The sequence below is a fragment of the Coregonus clupeaformis genome, unplaced genomic scaffold, assembly GCF_020615455.1.
Source record: "Coregonus clupeaformis isolate EN_2021a unplaced genomic scaffold, ASM2061545v1 scaf0077, whole genome shotgun sequence".
NCBI classification, from domain to species: Eukaryota; Metazoa; Chordata; class Actinopteri; order Salmoniformes; family Salmonidae; genus Coregonus; species Coregonus clupeaformis.
Window position 1 is genome coordinate 699,016 of NW_025533532.1, and position 21,478 is coordinate 720,493.

A 21,478-nucleotide genomic window follows, 5' to 3' on the forward strand; every position below is an offset into this window, starting at 1 on the left:
TACGTTTCCTGTAGGTCTTGACCAGGTTTGCACACACTGCAGCAGGGATTTTGGCCCACTACTCCATACAGACCTTCTCCAGATCCTTCAGGTTTCAGGGCTATCGCTGGGCAATACGGACTTTCAGCTCCCTCCAAAGATTTTCTATTGGGTTCAGGTCTGGAGACTGGCTAGGCCACTCCAGGACCTTGAGATGCTTCTTACGGAGACACTCCTTAGTTGCCCTGGCTGTGTGTTTCGGGTCGTTGTCATGCTGGAAGACCCAGCCACGACCCATCTTCAATGCTCTTACTGAGGGAAGGAGGTTGTTGGCCAAGATCTCGCGATACATGGCCCCATCCATCCTCCCCTCAATACGGTGCAGTTGTCCTGTCCCCTTTGCAGAAAAGCATCCCCAAAGAATGATGTTTCCGCCTCCATGCTTCACGGTTGGGATGGTGTTCTTGGGGTTGTACTCATCCTTCTTCTTCCTCCAAACACGGCGAGTGGAGTTTAGACCAAAAAGCTATATTTTTGTCTCATCAGACCACATGACCTTCTCCCATTCCTCCTCTGGATCATCCAGATGGTCATTGGCAAACTTCAGACGGGCCTGGACATGCGCTGGCTTGAGCAGGGGGACCTTGCGTGCGCTGCAGGATTTTAATCCATGACGACGTAGTGTGTTACTAATGGTTTTCTTTGAGACTGTGGTCCCAGCTCTCTTCAGGTCATTGACCAGGTCCTGCCGTGTAGTTCTGGGCTGATCCCTCACCTTCCTCATGATCATTGATGCTCTACGAGGTGAGATCTTGCATGGAGCCCCAGACCGAGGGTGATTGACCGTCATCTTGAACTTCTTCCATTTTCTATTGATTGCGGCAACACTTGTTGCCTTCTCACCAAGCTGCTTGCCTATTGTCCTGTAGCCCATCCCAGCCTTGTGCAGGTCTACAATTTTATCCCTGATGTCCTTACACAGCTCTCTGGTCTTGGCCGTTGTGGAAAGGTTGGAGTCTGTTTGATTGAGTGTGTGGACAGGTGTCTTTTATACAGGTAACGAGTTGAAACAGGTGCAGTTAATACAGGTAATGAGTGGAGAACAGGAGGGCTTCTTAAAGAAAAACTAACAGGTCTGTGAGAGCCGGAATTCTTACTGGTTGGTAGGTGATCAAATACTTATGTCATGCAATAAAATGCTAATTAATTACTTAAAAATCATACAATGTGATTTTCTGGATTTTTGTTTTTAGATTCCGTCTCTCACAGTTGAAGTGTACCTATGATACAAATTACAGACCTCTACATACTTTGTAAGTAGGAAAACCTGCAAAATCGGCAGTGTATCAAATACTTGTTCTCCCCACTGTAGGTTGGAGTCAATAAAACTCGTTTTTCAAACACTCCACAAATTTCTTGTTAACAAACTATAGTTTTGGCAAGTTGGTTAGGACATCTACTTTGTGCATGACACAAGTCATTTTTCCAACAATTGTTTACAGACCAATTAATTCACTTATAATTGACTGTATCACAATTCCAGTGGGTCAAAAGTTTACATACACTAAGATGACTGTGCCTTTAAACAGTTTGGAAAATTCCAGAAAGTTATGTCATCGCTTTAGAAGCTTCTGATAGGATAATTGACATAATTTGAGTCAATTGGAGGTGTACCTGTGGATGTATTTCAAGGCCTACCTTCAAACTCTGTGCCTCTTTGCTTGACATCATGGAAAAATCCAAAGAAATCAGCCAAGACCTCAGAAAAAAAATTGTTGACCTCCACAAATCTGGTTCATCCTTGGGAGCCTGAAGGTACCATGTTCATCTGTACAAACAATAGTACGCAAGTATAAACACCATTGGACCACGCAGCCGTCATACCGCTCAGGAAGGAGACACGTTCTGTCTCCTATATATGAATGTACTTTGGAGCGAAAAGTGCAAATCAATCCCAGAACAACAGCAAAGGACCTTGTGAAGATGCTGGAGGAAACAGGTACAAAAGTATCTATATTCACAGTAAAACGAGTCCTATATCGACATAACCTGAAAGGCCGCTCAGCAAGGAAGAAGCCAATGCTCCAAAACGCCATAAAAAAGCCAGACTACGGTTTGCAACTGCACATGGGGACAAATATCGTTCTTTTTGGAGAAATGTCCTCTGGTCTGATGAAACAAAAATAGAACTGTTTGGCCATAATGACCATCGTTATGTTTGGAGGAGAAAGGGGAAGGCTTGCAAGCCGAAGAACACCATCCCAACCGTGAAGCACCGGGGTGGCAGCATCATGCTGTGGGGGTGCTTTGCTGCAGGAGGGACTGGTGCCCTTCACAAAATAGATGGCATCATGAGGAAGGTAAATTATGTTGATATATCAGTCAGGAAGTTAAAACTTGGTCGCAAATGGGTCTTCCAAATGGACAATGACCCCAAGCATACTTCCAAAGTTGTGGCAAAATGGCTTAAGGACAACAGAGTCAAGGTATTGGAGTGGCCATCACAAAGCCCTGACTTCAATCCTTTATGAAATTTGTGGGCAGAACTGAAAAAGCGTGTGTGAGCAAGGAGGCCTACAAACCTGACTCAGTTACACCAGCTCTGTCAGGAGGAATGGGCCAAAATTCACCCAACTTATTGTGGGAAGCTTGTGGAAGGCTACCCGAAACGTTTGTCCCAAGTTAAACAATTTAAAGGCAATGCTACCAAATACTAATTGAGCGTATGTAAACTTCTGACCCAATGGGAATGTGATGAAATAAATAAAAGCTGAAATAAATCATTCTCTCTACTACTATTCTGACATTTCACATTCTTAAAATAAAGTGATGATCCTAACTGACCTGAGACAGGGAATTTTTACTAGGATTAAATGTCAGGAATTGTAAAAAAAACTGAGTTTAAATGTATTTGGCTAAGGTGTATGTAAACGTCCGACTTCAACTGTATGCAGTGGTGTATTAATGTTAAATGATGTACTGTTTTATCTTTTGTTTGATGTGTAATGTAAGTGCCTTAATGTGTTTGGACCCCAGGATGAGTAGCTGCTGCCTTGTCAGCAGCTACTGGGGATCCCTAATAAATAAAAATACAAATCAGACCAAAGAATCTTGTTTCTCATGATCTGAGAGTATTTTAGGTGCCAATAGGGCTGTCATGTGCCTTTTACTGAAGAGTGGCTTCCGTCTGGCCACTCTACCATAAAGGCCTGATTGATTGGTGGAGTGCTGCAGAGATGGTTGTCCTTCTGGAATGTTCTCCCATCTCCACAGAGGAACTCTGGAGCTCTGTCAGAGTGACCATCGGGTTCTTGTTCACCTTCCTGACCAAGGCCCTTCTCCCCCCACCTGCTCAGTTTGGCCGGGAGGCCAGCTCTAGGAAGAGTCTTGGTGGTTCCAAACTTCTTCCATTTAAGAATGATGGAGGCCACTGTGTTCTTGGGGACCTTCAATGCTGACCTTTTTCATTGTGTTGTGTGTAGATTGATGAGGAAAATGTTTTATTTAATCCATTTTAGAATAAGGCTGTAACTTACCAAAATGTGGAAAAAGTCAAGGGGTCTGAATACTTTCCGAATGCACTGTGTCTGTGACCAACAGATGCATATCTGTATTCCCAGTCATGTGAAATCCATAGATTAGGGCCTAATACATTCATTTTAATTCACAGATTTCCTTAAATGAACTAACTCAGTAAAAACATTGAAATTGTTGCATGTTGTGTTTATATATTTTTTCAATATACAATTATTTTCTCTTGAATTATCAAGTGCCTGTAATGTAAAGTATTTCATAATTCATGTGCCCATTCGCATTGCATTTAGATGGTGTTTCCAAAGAAAAGCCTTTTTAGTGTTTTGTTTTTTATTCATTAATTTTTTTTTTTGTTTCCCTGTTTATGATGTGTTCTAAATTCAATACAAGCTTAAAGTGTTAATGAAAAGGCCAAAGTACAAGGTTAAACCAGCCAGCCCTTGTAAATAACGTTTTTGTTTTTATTCAAATGTTTTTTGCTTTTCATTTGGACAAATCTAAATTCAGCATTAGGGGAAAAAAGTATTCTGGTTTTAACAGAAAATCACTATTTAAGCAATAAGGCCCAAGGGGATGTGGTATATGGCCAATATACCACGGCTAAAGGCTGTTCTTAGCCACGACGCAACGCGGCGTGCCTGGATACAGCCCTCAGCCTTGGTATATTGGCCATATACCAAAAACCTGCAAGGTGCCTTACTGCTATTATAAACTGGTTACCAACGTAATTAGAGCAGTAAAAATACATGTTTTTTCATACCCGTGGTATACGGTCTGTAATTAAATGTGCATAATAGCAAGCTACGGTAGTACTGATGGTTTGGTTAGCTAAAGTAGCGATTATTATTTGCAAACAAACATACTTGCTAGTTTAGCTAACCAAACCATCAGTACTAGCTTACAATTCTTAAAATGGAATTTAACAATGCCAATAATGTTTTAAATTCATCTTAACACGGCAACTACTGTAGCAACTAGCAAACTTGCTAGCTGCTTCAGTGGATGTTGAACACATTTGTGCCAGCAAATGAACATTTCTAGGGGCAAATGTGTTAAATTATAGCCATGGTATGAAAGGGATAATCAACTCGGGGCTCTATGCTAAAGTTCCCAAAGAAAAATCCAAAGCAGCTACATCAAAGACAGGTGCAAAGTAGTCTTTGTGTACCACAGAACCCTTTTTCACACTAACGACAATATCCAAACGAGCACAGTACAGTTTGGGTTGGCCCTATAGTCTGAATCAGTTAAGACTGTACTGTATGATATAATGTATAGTTCATGAAATATTAATTTCTGATTTAGAAGCCGAAGCAAAAGAAAAGGCCAAACTAGCTACAGCAAAGAAGGGGATCAAATTATTTTTTATTTTTTATTCATTCAAATAATAAGTAGGCAGGCTTATGTGTCCGTTTTTTATGTTATTTATAAAAATATATATATTAAGATCTTATTGTAAAGACTGTTGTATTTGAACTTAGAAAATGAGGTTTCTAAAGAAAAAGCCAAACCAACTCCTGCAAATGAAGATAACAGAATGTATTTACTTTTTCCACAACTAATATAATATTACAGACAGTACATAATCATAGAGAATCAGTTTTGTCTTGCTGTATTCATTGAGAAACACTTTCATGTTGTATTTGATTCAGATGCTGCAGTTATTAAAGAAAATGTGAAATCAGCCCCTGCAAAGAAAGGTAAGAATGTTTTGAAATCTATGGTTAACATATAATTTGATGGAGCTTGATAGAGGCTGAATGTGCCAAAGAAGTAGATCCTGCAAAACAGCATTCAAATGTTTTTACAATTACTTTCCCTTGAATTATCAAGTGCTGGTATTATAAGTGATTTTCATAAAAACTAATTGGCCCATTCGTGTTGCATTTCTATGCTATTTCCAAAGAAAAGCCTTTTTTGTGTTTTTAAATTTATTCATTCACTGCATATTTTGTGTTTGTTTCACTGTTTATAATGTGCTCTAAATTCAATATAGGCTAAACGGATCAATGAAAATGCCAAATACAAGGTTAAACTAGCCCTTGTAAATAAAGTGTATTATTTTCAAATGTTTTGCTTTTGACAAATATCAATTCAGAGTTAGGAATGAAAAAAATGTTGTTCTGGTTTTAACAGAAAATCACTGTTTTTACTTAGAAGCTGAAGTTACTAATGAGAATACCAAACCAGCTCTTGCAAAGAAAGAAAGAAACGGCCCAATTCTGGAGATTAATTTGGTGTTTTGTCCAATGATTGTTTTAGAAGCTGAAATTCCCAAAGAAAAAGCCAAAGCAGCTTCATCAAAGAAAGGTATGGATAACTTTTTTCTTTAGACTTCAAACAAAAAACATTAGTCTTACTGTAAATAGATGTCTGCCACCGAGTGTACTTTTTTTCTCTCTCAACCAATTACTCAGTATGGGTTTGATTGAATTGCAATCTGAACCTTTACTGTATATGTTACTGTTCTTGTTTGATTAGAGCCCAGGGAATCTAAGGAACAAGCCAAACCAGAACCTGCAAAAAAGGGTACAGATAGGATTTGTTTTTCTTGTATCAAATATATATTGGCCCAATTCCTGAGATGAATGTTGTGTCTTGTCCAGTGATTGTTTTAGAAGCTAAAGTTCCCAAAGAAAAAACCTAAGCAGCTACATCAAAGTAGTCTTTGTGTACCACAGAACCCTTTTTCACACTAACGACAATATCCAAACGAGCACAGTACAGTTTGGGTTGACCCTATAGTCTGAATCAGTTAAGACTGTACTGTATGATAGAATGTATAGTTCATGAAATATTAATTTCTGATTTAGAAGCCGAAGCAAAAGAAAAGGCCAAACTAACTACAGCAAAGAAGGGGATCAAATTATTTTTTAATTTTTAATTCATTCAAATAATAAGTAGGCAGGCTTATGTGTCCATTTTATGTTATTTATACAAATATATATATATATATATTTAGATCTTATTGTAAAGACTGTTGTATTTGAACTTAGAAAATGAAGTTTCTAAAGAAAAAGCCAAACCAACTCCTGCAAATGAAGATAACAGAATGTATTTACTTTTTCCACAACTAATATAATATTACAGACAGTACATAATCATAGAGAAACAGTTTTGTCTTGCTATATTTATTGAGAAACACATTCATGTTGTATTTGATTCAGATGCTGCAGTTATTAAAGAAAATGTGAAATCAGCCCCTGTAAAGAAAGGTAAGAATGTTTTGAAATCTATGGTTAACATATAATTTGATGGAGCTTGATAGAGGCTGAATGTGCCAAAGAAGTAGATCCTGCAAAACAGCATTCAAATGTTTTTACAATTACTTTCCCTTGAATTATCAAGTGCTGGTATTATAAAAGTGATTTTCATAAAAACAAATTGGCCCATTCGTGTTGCATTTCTATGCTATTTCCAAAGAAAAGCCTTTTTTGTGTTTTTAATTTATTCATTCACTGCATATTTTGTGTTTGTTTCACTGTTTATAATGTGCACTAAATTCAATATAGGCTAAACGGATCAATGAAAATGCCAAATACAAGGTTAAACTAGCCCTTGTAAATAAAGTGTATTATTTTCAAATGTTTTGCTTTTGACAAATATCAATTCAGAGTTAGGAATGAAAAAAAATGTTGTTCTGGTTTCAACAGAAAATCACTGTTTTTACTTAGAAGCTGAAGTTACTAATGTGAATACCAAACCAGCTCTTGCAAAGAAAGAAAGAAACGGCCCAATTCTGGAGATTAACTTGGTGTTTTGTCCAATGATTGTTTTAGAAGCTGAAATTCCCAAAGAAAAAGCCAAAGCAGCTTCATCAAAGAAAGGTATGGATAACTTTTTTCTTTAGACTTCAAACAAAAAACATTAGTCTTACTGTAAATAAATGTCTGCCACCGAGTGTACTTTTTTTCTCTCTCAACCAATTACTCAGTATGGGTTTGATTGAATTGCAATCTGAACCTTTGCTGTATATGTTACTGTTCTTGTTTGATTAGAGCCCAGGGAATCTAAGGAACAAGCCAAACCAGAACCTGCAAAAAAGGGTACAGATAGGATTTGTTTTTCTTGTATCAAATATATATTGGCCCAATTCTTGAGATTAATGTTGTGTCTTGTCCAGTGATTGTTTTAGAAGCTAAAGTTTCCAAAGAAAAACCAAAGCAGCTACATCAAAGACAGGTGCAAAGTAGTCTTTGTGTACCACAGAACCCTTTTTCACACTAACGACAATATCCAAACGAGCACAGTACAGTTTGGGTTGGCCCTATAGTCTGAATCAGTTAAGACTGTACTGTATGATAGAATGTATAGTTCATGAAATATTAATTTCTGATTTAGAAGCCGAAGCAAAAGAAAAGGCCAAACTAGCTACAGTAAAGAAGGGGATCAAATTATTTTATAATTTTTAATTTTTAATTCATTCATATAATATGTAGGCAGGCTTATGTGTCCGTTTTTTATGTTATTTAAAAAAATATATATATATTAAGATCTTATTGTAAAGACTGTTGTATTTGAACTTAGAAAATGAAGTTTCTAAAGAAAAAGCCAAACCAACTCCTGCAAATGAAGATAACAGAATGTATTTACTTTTTCCACAACTAATATAATATTACAGACAGTACATAATCATAGAGAAACAGTTTTGTCTTCCTATATTCATTGAGAAACACATTCATGTTGTATTTGATTCAGATGCTGCAGTTATTAAAGAAAATGTGAAATCAGCCCCTGCAAAGAAAGGTAAGAATGTTTTGAAATCTATGGTTAACATATAATTTGATGGAGCTTGATAGAGGCTGAATGTGCCAAAGAAGTAGATCCTGCAAAACAGCATTCAAATGTTTTTACAATTACTTTCCCTTGAATTATCAAGTGCTGGTATTATAAATGTGAGTTTCATTTTTTTTTAAATTGGCCCATTCGTGTTGCATTTCTATGCTATTTCCAAAGAAAAGCCTTTTTTGTGCTTTTAATTTATTCATTCACTGCATATTTTCTGTTTGTTTCACTGTTTATAATGTGCTCTAAATTCAATATAGGCTAAACGGATCAATGAAAATGCCAAATGCAAGGTTAAACTAGCCTTTGTAAATAAAGTGTATTATTTTCAAATGTTTTGCTTTTGACAAATATCAATTCAGAGTTAGGAATGAAAAAAATGTTGTTCTGGTTTTAACAGAAAATCACTGTTTTTACTTAGAAGCTGAAGTTACTAATGAGAATACCAAACCAGCTCTTGCAAAGAAAGAAAGAAACGGCCCAATTCTGGAGATTAATTTGGTGTTTTGTCCAATGATTGTTTTAGAAGCTGAAATTCCCAAAGAAAAAGCCAAAGCAGCTTCATCAAAGAAAGGTATGGATAACTTTTTTCTTTAGACTTCAAACAAAAAACATTAGTCTTACTGTAAATAGATGTCTGCCACCGAGTGTACTTTTTTTCTCTCTCAACCAATTACTCAGTATGGGTTAGATTGAATTGCAATCTGAACCTTTGCTGTATATGTTACTGTTCTTGTTTGATTAGAGCCCAGGGAATCTAAGGAACAAGCCAAACCAGAACCTGCAAAAAAGGGTACAGATAGGATTTGTTTTTCTTGTATCAAATATATATTGGCCCAATTCTTGAGATTAATGTTGTGTCTTGTCCAGTGATTGTTTTAGAAGCTAAAGTTCCCAAAGAAAAAACCAAAGCAGCTACATCAAAGACGGGTGCAAAGTAGTCTTTGTGTACCACAGAACCCTTTTTCACACTACTGAGCCAAGCCAACCTACAGTATACTGGGCTGGCCTAGTTACCCACCAACCATAGTTGCTGGAACAGTGCTGGAAAGGACAATATGAAAAGAAAATATCAGAACGAGCACATTACAGTTTGGCTTGGCCCTATAGTCTGAATCAGGTAAGACTGTATTGTATGATAGAAGGTATAGTTCATGAAATATTTTTTTTTCTGATTTAGATCCTGAAGCAAAAGAAAAGGCAAAATTAGCTCCAAAAAATAAAGGTATCAAATTATTTTTTGAATGGTTAATTTTCCATTTATTCAAATAATAAGTATGCAGGCCTATGTGTCAATTTTATGCTATTAATAAAATATTCTGTCAAGATCTTTTTGTAAAGACTGTTGTATGTGAATTTAGAAGCTGAAGTTTCCAAAGAAAGAGCCAAACCAACTCCTGCAAATGAAGGTAACAGAATGTATTTACTTTTTCCACAACTAATATAATATTACAGACAGTACATAATCATAGAGAAACATTTTTGCCTTGATATATTCATATGGAAACACATGTTAGTTGAATTTGATTCAGATGCTGCAGTTATTAAAGGAAAGGTGAAATCAGCCCCTGCAAAGAAAGTTAATAATAAAACGTGCCAAATAAGTAGATCCTGCAAAGCAGCATTCAAATGCTTTTACAATTAGTTCCCCTTGAATTATCAAGTGAGTTTCATAAAAAAACTGGCCCATTCATGTTGCATTTAGATGCTGTTTCCAAAGAAAAGCCTTTTCTTGTGTTGTTTTTTATTTATTTATTCACTGCATATTTTGCATTCGTTTCAGTGTTTATTTGTATATATTATGGATCCCCATTAGCTGCTGCCAAGGCAGGCAGCAGCTATTCTTCCTGGGGTCCAGCAAAATTAAGGCAGTTATACAATTTTAAAAACATTACAATACATTCACAGATTTCACAACACACTGTGTGCCCTCAGGCCCCTACTCCACCACTACTGCATATCTACAATACAAAATCCATGTTATCGTGTTTGTGTATGCATGTGTCTGTGTCTCTGTTTGTGTTGCTTCACAGTCCCCGCTGTTCCATAAGGTGTATTTTTATCTGTTTTTCAAATCTAATTTTACTGCTTGCATCAGTTACAGTGGCTTGTGAAAGTATTCACCCTGCTTGTCATTTTTCCTATTTTGTTGCCTTACAATCTGGAATTAAAATTGATTTTGGGGGGGTTTGTATCATTTTATTTACACAACATGCATACCACTTTGAAGATGCAAAATAAAAAAAAGATGTGAAACAAACAAGAAATAATACAAAAAAACAGAACTTGAGCATGCATAACTTTTCACCCCCCCAAAGTCAATATTTTGTAGAGCCACATTTTGCAGCAATTACAGCTGCAAGTCTCTTGGGGTATTTCTCTATGAGCTTGGCACATCTAGCCACTTGTATATTTGCCCATTCTTCAAGGCAAAAGTGCTCCAGCTCCTTCAACTTGGATGGGTTCTGCTGGTGTACAACAATCTTTAAGTAATACCACATATTCTCAATTTGATTGAGGTCTGGGCTTTGACTAGGCCATTCCAAGACAGTCAAATGTTTCCCCTTAAACCACTCAAGTGTTGCTTTAGCAGTATGCTTAGGGTCATTGTCCTGATGGAAGGTGAACCTCTGTCCCAGTCTCAAATCTCTGGAAGACTGAAACAGGTTTCCCTCAAGAATTTCCCTGTATTTTGCACCATCCATCATTCCTTCAATTCTGACCAGTTTCCCGATGAAAAACATCCCCACAGCATGATGCTGCCACCACCATGCTTCACAGTGGGGATGGTGTTCCCGGGGTGATGAGAGGTGTTGGGTTTGCGCTAGACATAGCATTTTCATTGATGGCCAAAAAGCTCATTTTAGTCTCATCTGACCAGAGTACCATCTTCCATATGTTTGGGGAGTCTTCCACATGCCTTTTGGCGAACACCAAACATTTTTGCTTATTCTTTTTTTTAAAGCAATGGCTTTTTTTCTTGCCACTCTTCCGTAAAGCCCAGTTCTGTGGAGTATACGGCTTAAAGTAGTCATATGGACAGATACTCCAATCTTCACTGTGGAGATTTGCAGCTCCTTCAGGGTTATCTTAGGTCTCTTTGTTGCCTCTATGATTAATGCACTCCTTGCCTGGTCCGTGAGTTTTGGTGGTTGGCCCTCTCTTGGTAGGTTTGTTGTGGTGCCATATTCTTTCTATTTTTTAATAATGGATTTAATGGTGCTCTGTGGAATGTTCTAAGTTTCTGATATTTTTTTATAACCCAACCCTGATCTGTACTTCTCCACAACCTGTTTAGAGAGCTCCTTGGTCTTCATGGTGCCGCTTGCTTGGTGGTGCCCCTTGCTTAGTGGTGTTGCAGACTTTGGGGCCTTTCAGAACAGGTGTATATATATATTGAGATCATGTGACACTTAGATTGCACACAGGTTGACTTTATTTAACTAATTGTGTGATTTCTGAAGGTAATTGGTTACACCAGATCTTATTTAGGGGCGTCATAGCAAAGGGGGTGAATACATATGCACGCACCACTTTTCCGTTATATATTTTTTAGAATTTTTTGAAATAAGTTTTTTTCATTTCACTTAACCAATTTGGACTATTGTGTGTATGTCCATTACATGAAATCCAAATAAAAATCCATTTAAATTACAGGTTGGAATGCAACAAAATAGGAAAAACGCCAAGGGGGATGAAAACTTTTGCAAGGCACTGTTCTTGATGTGGAATAGAGTTCCATGTGGTCATGGCTCTATGTTTTTTATTTTTTTATTTTTTATTTCACCTTTATTTAACCAGGTAAACCAGATGAGAACAAGTTCTCATTTACAACTGCGACCTGGCCAAGATAAAGCAAAGCAGTGCGATAAAAACAACAACACAGAGTTACATATGGGGTAAAACAAAACAAAGTCAAAAATACAACAGAAATACATATAATATACAGTGTGCAAATTTAGCAAGTTATGGAGGTAAGGCAATAAAATAGGCTATAGTGCAAAATAATTACAATTAGTATTAACACTGGAATGATAGATGTGCAAGAGATGATGTGCAAATAGAGATACTGGGGTACAAATGAGCAAAATAAATAACAATATAGGGATGAGGTAGTTGGGCGGGCTAATTTCAGATGGGCTGTGTACAGGTGCAGTGATCGGTAAGGTGCTCTGACAACTGATGCTTAAAGTTAGTGAGGGAGATAAGTGTCTCCAGCTTCAGAGATTTTTGCAATTTGTTCCAGTCATTGGCAGCAGAGAACTGGAAGGAATTGCGGCCAAAGGAGGTGTTGGCTTTGGGGATGACCAGTGAGATATACCCGCTGGAGCGCAGACTACGGGTGGGTGTTGCTATGGTGACCAATGAGCTAAGATAAGGCGGGGATTTGCCTAGCAGTGATTTATAGATGGCCTGGAGCCAGTGGGTTTGGCGACGAATATGTAGTGAGGACCAGCCAACAAGAGCGTACAGGTCACAGTGGTGGGTATTATATGGGGCTTTGGAGACAAAACGGATGGCACTGTGATAGACAACATCCAATTTGCTGAGTAGAGTGTTGGAGGCTATTTTGTAAATGACATCGCCGAAGTCAAGGATCGGTAGGATAGTCAGTTTTACGAGGGCATGTTTGGCAGCATGAGTGAAGGAGGCTTTGTTGCGAAATAGGAAACCGATTCTAGATTTAACTTTGGATTGGAGATTCTTAATGTGAGTCTGGAAGGAGAGTTTACAGTCTAACCAGACACCTAGATATTTGTAGTTGTCCACATACTCTAGGTCAGACCCGTCGAGAGTAGTGATTCTAGTCGGGTGGGCGGGTGCAAGCAGCGTTCGGTTGAAGAGCATGCATTTAGTTTTACTAGTGTTTAAGAGCAGTTGGAGGCTACTGAAGGAGTGTTGTATGGAATTGAAGCTCGTTTGGAGGTTTGTTAACACAGTGTCCAATGAAGGGCCAGATGTATACAAAATGGTGTCGTCTGCGTAGAGGTGGATCTGAGAGTCACCAGCAGCAAGAGCGACGTCATTGATATACACAGAGAAAAGAGTCGGCCCAAGAATTGAACCCTGTGGCACCCCCATAGAGACTGCCATAGGTCCAGACAACAGGCCCTCCGATTTGACACATTGAACTCTATCTGAGAAGTAGTTGGTGAACCAGGCGAGGCAGTCATTTGAGAAACCAAGGCTATTTAGTCTGCCAATAAGAATGCGGTGGTTGACAGAGTCGAAAGCCTTGGCCAGGTCAATGAAAACGGCTGCACAGTACTGTCTATTATCGATCGCGGTTATAATATCGTTTAGGACCTTGAGCGTGGCTGAAGTGCACCCATGACCAGCTCGGAAACCGGATTGCATAGCGGAGAAGGTACGGTGGGATTCGAAATGGTCGGTGATCTGTTTGTTGACTTGGCATTCAAAAACTTTTGAAAGGCAGGGCAGGATGGATATGGGTCTGTAACAGTTTGGATCTAGAGTGTCACCCCCTTTGAAGAGGGGGGATGACCGCGGCAGCTTTCCAATCTCTGGGGATCTCAGACGTTACGAAAGAGAGGTTGAACAGGCTAGTAATAGGGGGTTGCGACAATTTCGGCGGCTAGTTTTAGAAAGAAAGGGTCCAGATTGTCTAGCCCAGATGATTTGTAGGGGTCCAGATTTTGCAGCTCTTTTAGAACATCAGCTGTCTGGATTTGTGTGAAGGAGAAGCGGGGGGGCATGGGCAAGTTGCAGCGGAGGGTGCAGAGCTGGTGGCCGGGGTAGTGGTAGCCAGGTGGAAAGCATGGCCAGCCGTAGCAAAATGCTTGTTGAAATTCTCGATTATTGTAGATTTATCGGTGGTGATAGTGTTTCCTAGCCTCAGTGCAGTGGGCAGCTGGGAGGAAGTGCTCTTATTTTCCATGGACTTTACAGTGTCCCAAAACTTTTTGGAGTTAGTGCTACAGGATGCAAATTTCTGTTTGAAAAAGTTAGCCTTTGCTTTCCTAACTGCTTGTGTATATTGGTTCCTAACTTCCCTGAAAAGTTGCATATCGCGGGGACTATTTGATGCTAATGCAGTACGCCACAGGATGTTTTTGTGCTGGTCAAGGGCAGTCAAGTCTGAGGAGAACCAGGGGCTATATCTGTTCTTAGTTCTGTATTTTTTGAATGGGGCATGTCTATTTAAGATTGAGAGGAAATTACTTTTAAAGAACAACCAGGCATCCTCTACTGACGGAATGAGATCTATATCCATCCAGGATACCTGGGCCAGGTCAATTAGGAAGGCCTGCTCGCTGAAGTGTTTTTGGGAGCGTTTGACAGTGATGAGGGGTGGTCGTTTGACCGTGGACCCGTTACGGACGCAGGCAATAAGGCAGTGATCGCTGAGATCCTGGTTGAAGACAGCGGAGGTGTATTTAGAGGGTAAGTTAGTCAGGATGATATCTATGAGGGTACCCATGTTTACGGATTTAGGGTTGTACCTGGTAGGTTCCTTGATAATTTGTGTGAGATTGAGGGCATCTAGTTTAGATTGTAGGATGGCCGGGGTGTTAAGCATATCCCAATTTAGGTCACCAAGCAGTACGAACTCTGAGGATAGATGGGGGGCAATCAATTCACATATGGTGTCCAGGGCACAGCTGGGGGCTGAGGGGGGTCTGTAGCAAGCGGCAACAGTGAGAGATTTATTTCTGGAAAGGTGGATTTTTAGAAGTAGAAGCTCAAACTGTTTGGGCACAGACCTGGATAGTATGATGGAGCTCTGCAGGCTATCTCTACAGTAGATTGCAACTCCACCCCCTTTGGCAGTTCTATCTAGACGGAAAATGTTATAGTTGGGGATGGAAATTTCAGAATTTTTGGTGGCCTTCCTAAGCCAGGATTCAGACACTGCTAGAACATCAGGGTTGGCGGAGTGTGCTAACGCAGTGAATAACTCAAACTTAGGAAGGAGGCTTCTGATATTTATGTGCAGAAAACCAAGACTTTTACGGTTACAGAAGTCAACAAATGATAGCTCCTGGGGAGTAGGAGTGATACTGGGGGCTGCAGGGCCTGGGTTAGCCTCTACATCACCAGAGGAACAGAGGAGGACTAGAATAAGGATACGACTAAAGGCTTTAAGAACTGGTCTTCTAGTGCGTTGGGTACATAGAATAAAGGGGGCAGTTCTCCGGGCGTTGTAGAAAAGATTCAGGGCATTATGTACAGAAAAGGATATGGAAGGATATGAGTACAGTTCAGGTAACCCTAAGCGTTGGGTAACAATGAAAGAGATAGCGTCATTGGAGGCATCGATTGAGCCGGTCTCGGCGTGTATGGGGGGGAGGAACAAAGGAACTATATGAGGCAGTTTGAGAGGGACTAGGGGTTCTACATTGAAATTGTATAATAAGAACTAACCCAAACAGCAATAGGCAAGGCATAATTGACATGGGAGAGAGGCATAAAGCAGTCACAGGTGTTATTAGAGAGAGCTAAGACACAACTGGAAATAGCGATAACGTTTGGGCTAAGACTAAACAGAATAAACAGGACAGGGTACCGTGTAAAGGAACAGTCCAGCAGGCATCAGCTGTGCAGCTGAGTGATCATAAGGTCCAGTGAACAGCAATATGTGAGTCCGAGAGCAGTTCAAATTGGTGCTTCAGCACAGCTAGCAGGGAGCACAGTTGTAGTTTGCGTGTGCTAGCGGGCCGGGGCTGGCAGATGGATCTTCGTGGTCGTCGCAACAGGAAGCCTGTTGAAACCACATCAGACTATTTCGTCGGCAAACCAGTCGTGTTGGATCGGCGGGGCTCAGTGTCAACACTAGGAGGTCCCGTCCGGTTGACAGAGAGGTAGATAGCCGGGAGATGGGCCTGAGGCTAGCTCAAGGCTAACTGGTGCTTGCTATAGGGCAATGGTAATGGTAATCAGCCAACAACAGGTTGCAGCTAGCTAGCTGGTTGTGATGATCCGGCGCTAGGGTCCAGTGATTCCGGCAGAAAGTCCAATAAGCTCTGGGTCGATAGCACGCTGGGTCGATAGCACGCTGTGCAGACTGGCCGACGAATTGTCCAGGCTAGAGCTAGAGCTGGCTGGTGGATAGTGTAGGCCACGGACAGTGGTGAAGACGCTAACGGTGACTAATAACAGGTAGCCACTATTTTCAGCTTACGGTTCTTGATGAAAGTTATAAATAAATAATAGAATCCTTTCCACGTTGGGTGAGGCGGGTTGCAGGAAAGTATATTTAGTTAAAGAATGAAAGTAAAACAATTGAGAAATATATACAAAATAGAAGAAAAAAAAACAAGAAACGGGATATTTACACAGGACGAAAAATAAAAGCGACCGCACTGCTACGCCATCTTGGAACAATCTGTAGGACTGTGCGCATCCCATAGTCTGTTCTGTACTTGGGGACTGTGAAGAGACCTCTTGTGTCATTTCTTGTGGGGTATTCATGGGTGTCCGAGCTGTGCGCCAGTAGTTCAAACATAAAGCTCGGTGCATTCAACATGTCAATACATTTACATTTACATTTTAGTCATTTAGCAGACGCTCTTATCCAGAGCGACTTACAGTTATTGAATAATTTATTTAAAAAAAATATATACTGGCCCCCCGTGGGAATCGAGCCCACAACCCTGGCGTTGCAAACGCCATGCTCTATCAACTGAGCTACATCCCTGCCGGCCATTCCCTACCCTGGTCGACGCTGGGCCAATTGCGCGCCGCCCCATGGGTCTCCCGGTCGCGGCCGGCTGCGACAGAGCCTGGATTCGAACCGAGATCTCTAGTGGCACAGTTAGCACTGCGATGCAGTGCCTTAGACCACTGCGCCACTCGGGAGACTCCCAATACCTCTCATAAATACAAGTACTGATGAAGTCAGTCTCTCCTCCACTTTGAGCTAGGAGAGATTGACATGCATTTTATTAATGTTAGTTCTCTGTGTACATCCAAGGGCCAGTCGTGCTGCCCTGTTCTGAGCCAATTCCCTCTTTGTGGCACCTGACCACACGACTAAACAGTAGTCCAGGTGCGACAAAACTAGGGCCTGTAGGACCTGCCTTGTTGATAGTGCTATTAAGAAGGTAGAGCAGCTCTTTATTATGGACAGACTTCTCCCCATATTAGCTACTGTTGTATCATTATGTTTTGACCATGACAATTTACAATCCAATGTTACTCCAAGCAGTTTAGTCACCTCAACTTGCTCAATTTCCACATTATTCATTAACATATTTAGTTGAGGTTTAGGGTTTGGTGAATGATTTGTCCCAAATACAATGCTTTTAGTTTTAGAAATATTTAGGACTAACTTATTCCTTGCCACCCACTCTGAAACTAACTGCAGCTCTTTGTTAAGTGTTGCAGTCATTTCAGTCACTTTAGTAGCTGACGTGTATAGTGTTGAGTCATCCGCATACACTGCCGGTCAAACATTTTAGAACACCTACTCATTCAAGGGTTTTTCTTTATTTGTACTATTTTCTACATTGTAGAATAATATTGAATACATCAAAACTATGAAATAACACACATGGAATCATGTAGTAATCAAAAAAGCAAAATATATTTGATATTTGATATTCTTCAAAGTAGTTTTGTGGAAATGTCAGTAATGAGAGGGAGGGAGTTGGACCATTCAAACAATCAATCTTTATTTTAACACTGATTAATTATTACAATAATGAAGCTGTCGACCGCACACTCTGAAGTGTGTGTGCCTAGAGCTTAACTAATAATGATAAAACCAAGATCTTATATAGGAGACCTAGAAATGCTTAGTAATGGCTGGTTCCACCCCTTACATGCAGATTGGGGGCACCATAAGCCACTTTGGGTTCATCTCCTGGTCATCTGCCTCTGGCGTTATTTTTAACCCCACCTCGTCTTAGTTTCCCAGATGCCAGGATAATTAGGAATGCTGAGGCCTTTGTTCTGCTCCTCCAGTCTCTCTCTCTCTAGTTAAACACCACATCTTGTCTATGGAATGCAGGCTGTAAATCAATTGTCAGCTCAAGCGGTCCTCTGTAGCTCAATTGGTAGAGCATGGCGCTTGTAACGCCAGGGTAGTGGGTTAGATCCCCGGGACCACCCATACGTAAAAATGTATGCGCACATGACTGTAATTCACTTTGGATAAAAGTGTCTGCTAAATGGCATATTATTATTATATTATTAAGCTGTCTCTAGTGACCATACGCCCAGATTAGCTGCAGGTTGCTGGAGTGGAGAGCATAAAACACAGCATTAGTAGAACAGAAATGTCTTACTGTTAAGTAAATAATTATTAAATATCCAGCAATTTTTCTGTCACAGTAGCCACCCTTTGCCTTGATGACAGCTTTGCACACTCTTGGCATTCTCTGAACCAGCTTCACCTGGAATGCTTTTCCAACAGTCTTGAAGGAGTTCCTACATATGCTGAGCACTTGTTTTTTATTTATTTTTATTCATTTTTTAGTCCCTTTTTCTTCTCCCAATTTCAATTCAATTATGATTACGATCTTGTCTCATCGCTGCAACTCCCCAACGGGCTCGGGAGAGGTGAAGGTCGAGTCATGCGTCCTCCGAAACATGAACCGCCAAACCATGATCCTTAACACCCGCCCGCTTAACCTGGAAGCTAGTGTTGGAGGAAACACCGTTCAACTGACAACCGAAGTCAGCCTGCAGGCGCCCGGCCCGCCACAAGGAGTCGCTAGAGCACTATGAGCCAATTAAAGCCTCCCCGGCCAAACCCTACCCTAATCCGGACGACGCTGGGCCAATTGTGTGCCGCCGACATTCTTGGCTGCTTTTCCTTCACTCTGCCGTCCGACTCATCCCAAACCATCTCAATTGGGTTGAGGTCAGGGGATTGTGGAGGCCAGGTCATCTGATGCAGCACTCCATCACTCTCCTTCTTGGTAATGGCGGGGTGGCAGGTGGCTTAGTGGTTAAGAGCGTTGTGCCAGTAACCGAAAGGTCACTGGTTCTAATCCCCGAGCCGACTAGGTGAAAAATCTGTCGATGTGCCCTTGAGCAAGGCACTTAACCCTAATTGCTCCTGTAAGTCGCTCTGGATAAGAGCGTCTGCTAAATGACTCAAATGTAAATGTAATGTAAAATAGCCCTTACACAGCCTGGAGGTGTGTTGAGTCCTGTTGAAAAACAAATGATAGTCCCACTAAGCCCAAACCAGATGGGATGGCGTATTGCTGCAGAATGATGTGGTAGCCATGCTGGTTAAGTGTGCCTTGAATTCTAAATAAATCACAGACAGTGTCACCAACAAAGTACCCCCACACCCCATAACACCTCCTCCTCCATGCTTTACGGTGGGAAATACACACGTGGAGTTCATCCGTTCACCCACACCGAGTCTCACAAAGACGCGGCGGTTGGAACCAAAAATCTCCAATTTGGACTCCAGACCAAAGGACACATTTCCACTGGTCTAATGTCCATTGCTCGTGTTTCTTGGCCCAAGCAAGTCTCTTCTTATTATTGGTGTCCTTTAGTAGTGGTTTCTTTGCAGCAATTCGACCATGATGGCCTGATTCACACAGTCTCCTCTGAACAGTTGATGTTGAGATTTTGTCTGTGAAGCATTTATTTGGGATGCAATTTCTGAGGCTGGTATCTCTAATGAATTTACTCTGGGTCTTTGATTCCTGTGGCGGTCCTCATGAGAGCCAGTTTCATCATAGCGCTTGATGGTATCTTAGAACACTAAGATAACCTGCCTAATGACTACCGACCCGTAGACCTCACGCCTGTAGCCATGAAGTGCTTTGAAAGGCTTGTCATGGCTCACATCAACACCGTTATCCCAGAAACCCTAGACCCACTCCAATTTGCATACCGCCCCAACAGATCCACATATGATGCAATCTCTATTGCACTCCACACTGCCCTTTCCCACCTGGACAAGAGGAACACCTACATGAGAATGCTATTCATTGACTACAGCTCAGCGTTCAACACCATAGTGCCCTCAAAGCTCATCACTAAGCTAAGGACCATGGGACTAAACACCTTCCTCTGCAACTGGATCCTGGACTTCCTGACAGGCCACCCCCAGGTGGTAAGGGTAGGTAACAACACATCTGCCACGCTGATCCTCAACACGGGGGCCCCTCAGGGGTGCGTGATCAGTCCCATCCTGTACGCCCTGTTCACCCATGACTGCATGGCCAGGCACGACTCCAACCACATCATTAAGTTTGCTGACGACTCAGCAGTGGTTGGCCTGATCAGAGACAATGATGAGACAGTGTATAGGGAGGAGGTCAGAGATCTGTCCGTGTGGTGCCAGGAAAACAACCTCTCCCTCAACGTGATCAAGACAAAGGAGGTGATTGTGGACTAAGGGGGAAAAAAAGAGGACTGAACACGCCCCCATTCTCAGCGACAGGGCTGTAGTGGAACAGGTTGAAAGCTTCAAGTTCCTTGATGTCGACATCACCAACAAACTCTCATGGTCCAAACACACCAAGACAGTCGTGAAGAGGGCACGACAAAGCCTATTCACCCTCAGGAGACTGAAAAGATTTGGCATGGGTCCTCAGATCCTCAAAAAGTTATACACCATCGAGAGCATCCTGACTGGTTGCATCACCGACTGGTATGGCAACTGCTCGGCCTCTGACCGCAAGGCACTACGGAGGGAAGTGCGTACCCCCCAGTACATCACTTGGGCCAAGCTTCCTGCCATCAAGGACCTCTATACCAGGCGGTGTCAGAGGAAGGCCCTAAAAATTCTCAAAGACTCCAGCCACCCTGGTCATATACTGTTCTTTCTGCTACCGCACGGCAAGCGGTACCGGAGCGCCAATTCTAGGTCCAAAAGGCTTCTCAACAGCTTCTACCCCCAAGCCATAAGACTCTTGAACAGCTAATCATGGCTACCCGGATTATTTGCATTGTCCCCCCCCACCCCACCCTCTCTTTTACTCTGCTGCTACACTGTTTATTATCAATGCATAGTCACTTTACTCTACCCACATGTACATATTACCTCAATTACCTCGACTAACCGGTGCCCCCGCACATTGACTATGTACCGGTACCCCCTGTATATAGCCTCCCTACTGTTATTTTATTTTACTGCTGCTCTTTAATTATTATTATTTTTTATTTTTTACTTATCTATTTTTTACTTAACACTTATTTTTCTTAAAACTACATTGTTGGTTAAGGGCTTGTTAGTAAGCATTTC

At 41.0% G+C, this 21,478-nt stretch overlaps 1 protein-coding gene across 41 annotated transcripts in view; it reads left to right on the plus strand.

The window, feature by feature from the left end:
• si:ch211-266g18.10 (microtubule-associated protein futsch) overlaps positions 1–21,478 on the plus strand; it is a 176,543-nt gene that overhangs the window by 86,002 nt on the left and 69,063 nt on the right. For 36 of the 41 annotated variants that reach the window (XR_006658183.1, XR_006658182.1, XR_006658184.1 and 33 more), the window contains 11 exons: positions 5,166–5,213; positions 5,776–5,823; positions 5,995–6,042; positions 6,681–6,728; positions 7,293–7,340; positions 7,512–7,559; positions 8,212–8,259; positions 8,825–8,872; positions 9,044–9,091; positions 9,479–9,523; positions 9,660–9,707. The exons of 1 other annotated variant lie outside the window; for it this stretch is intronic. Coding sequence is in view for 35 of the 40 variants with exons in the window: in XM_041848386.1 (XP_041704320.1) it covers positions 5,166–5,213; positions 5,776–5,823; positions 5,995–6,042; positions 6,681–6,728; positions 7,293–7,340; positions 7,512–7,559; positions 8,212–8,259; positions 8,825–8,872; positions 9,044–9,091; positions 9,479–9,523; positions 9,660–9,707 (525 nt within the window). In the remaining 5 variants the exon portion in view is untranslated. The remainder of the gene's footprint in view (positions 1–5,165; positions 5,214–5,775; positions 5,824–5,994; positions 6,043–6,680; positions 6,729–7,292; positions 7,341–7,511; positions 7,560–8,211; positions 8,260–8,824; positions 8,873–9,043; positions 9,092–9,478; positions 9,524–9,659; positions 9,708–21,478) is intronic. 4 more of the 41 variants (XM_045213069.1, XM_045213079.1, XM_045213090.1 and 1 more) reach the window with 4 other exon arrangements.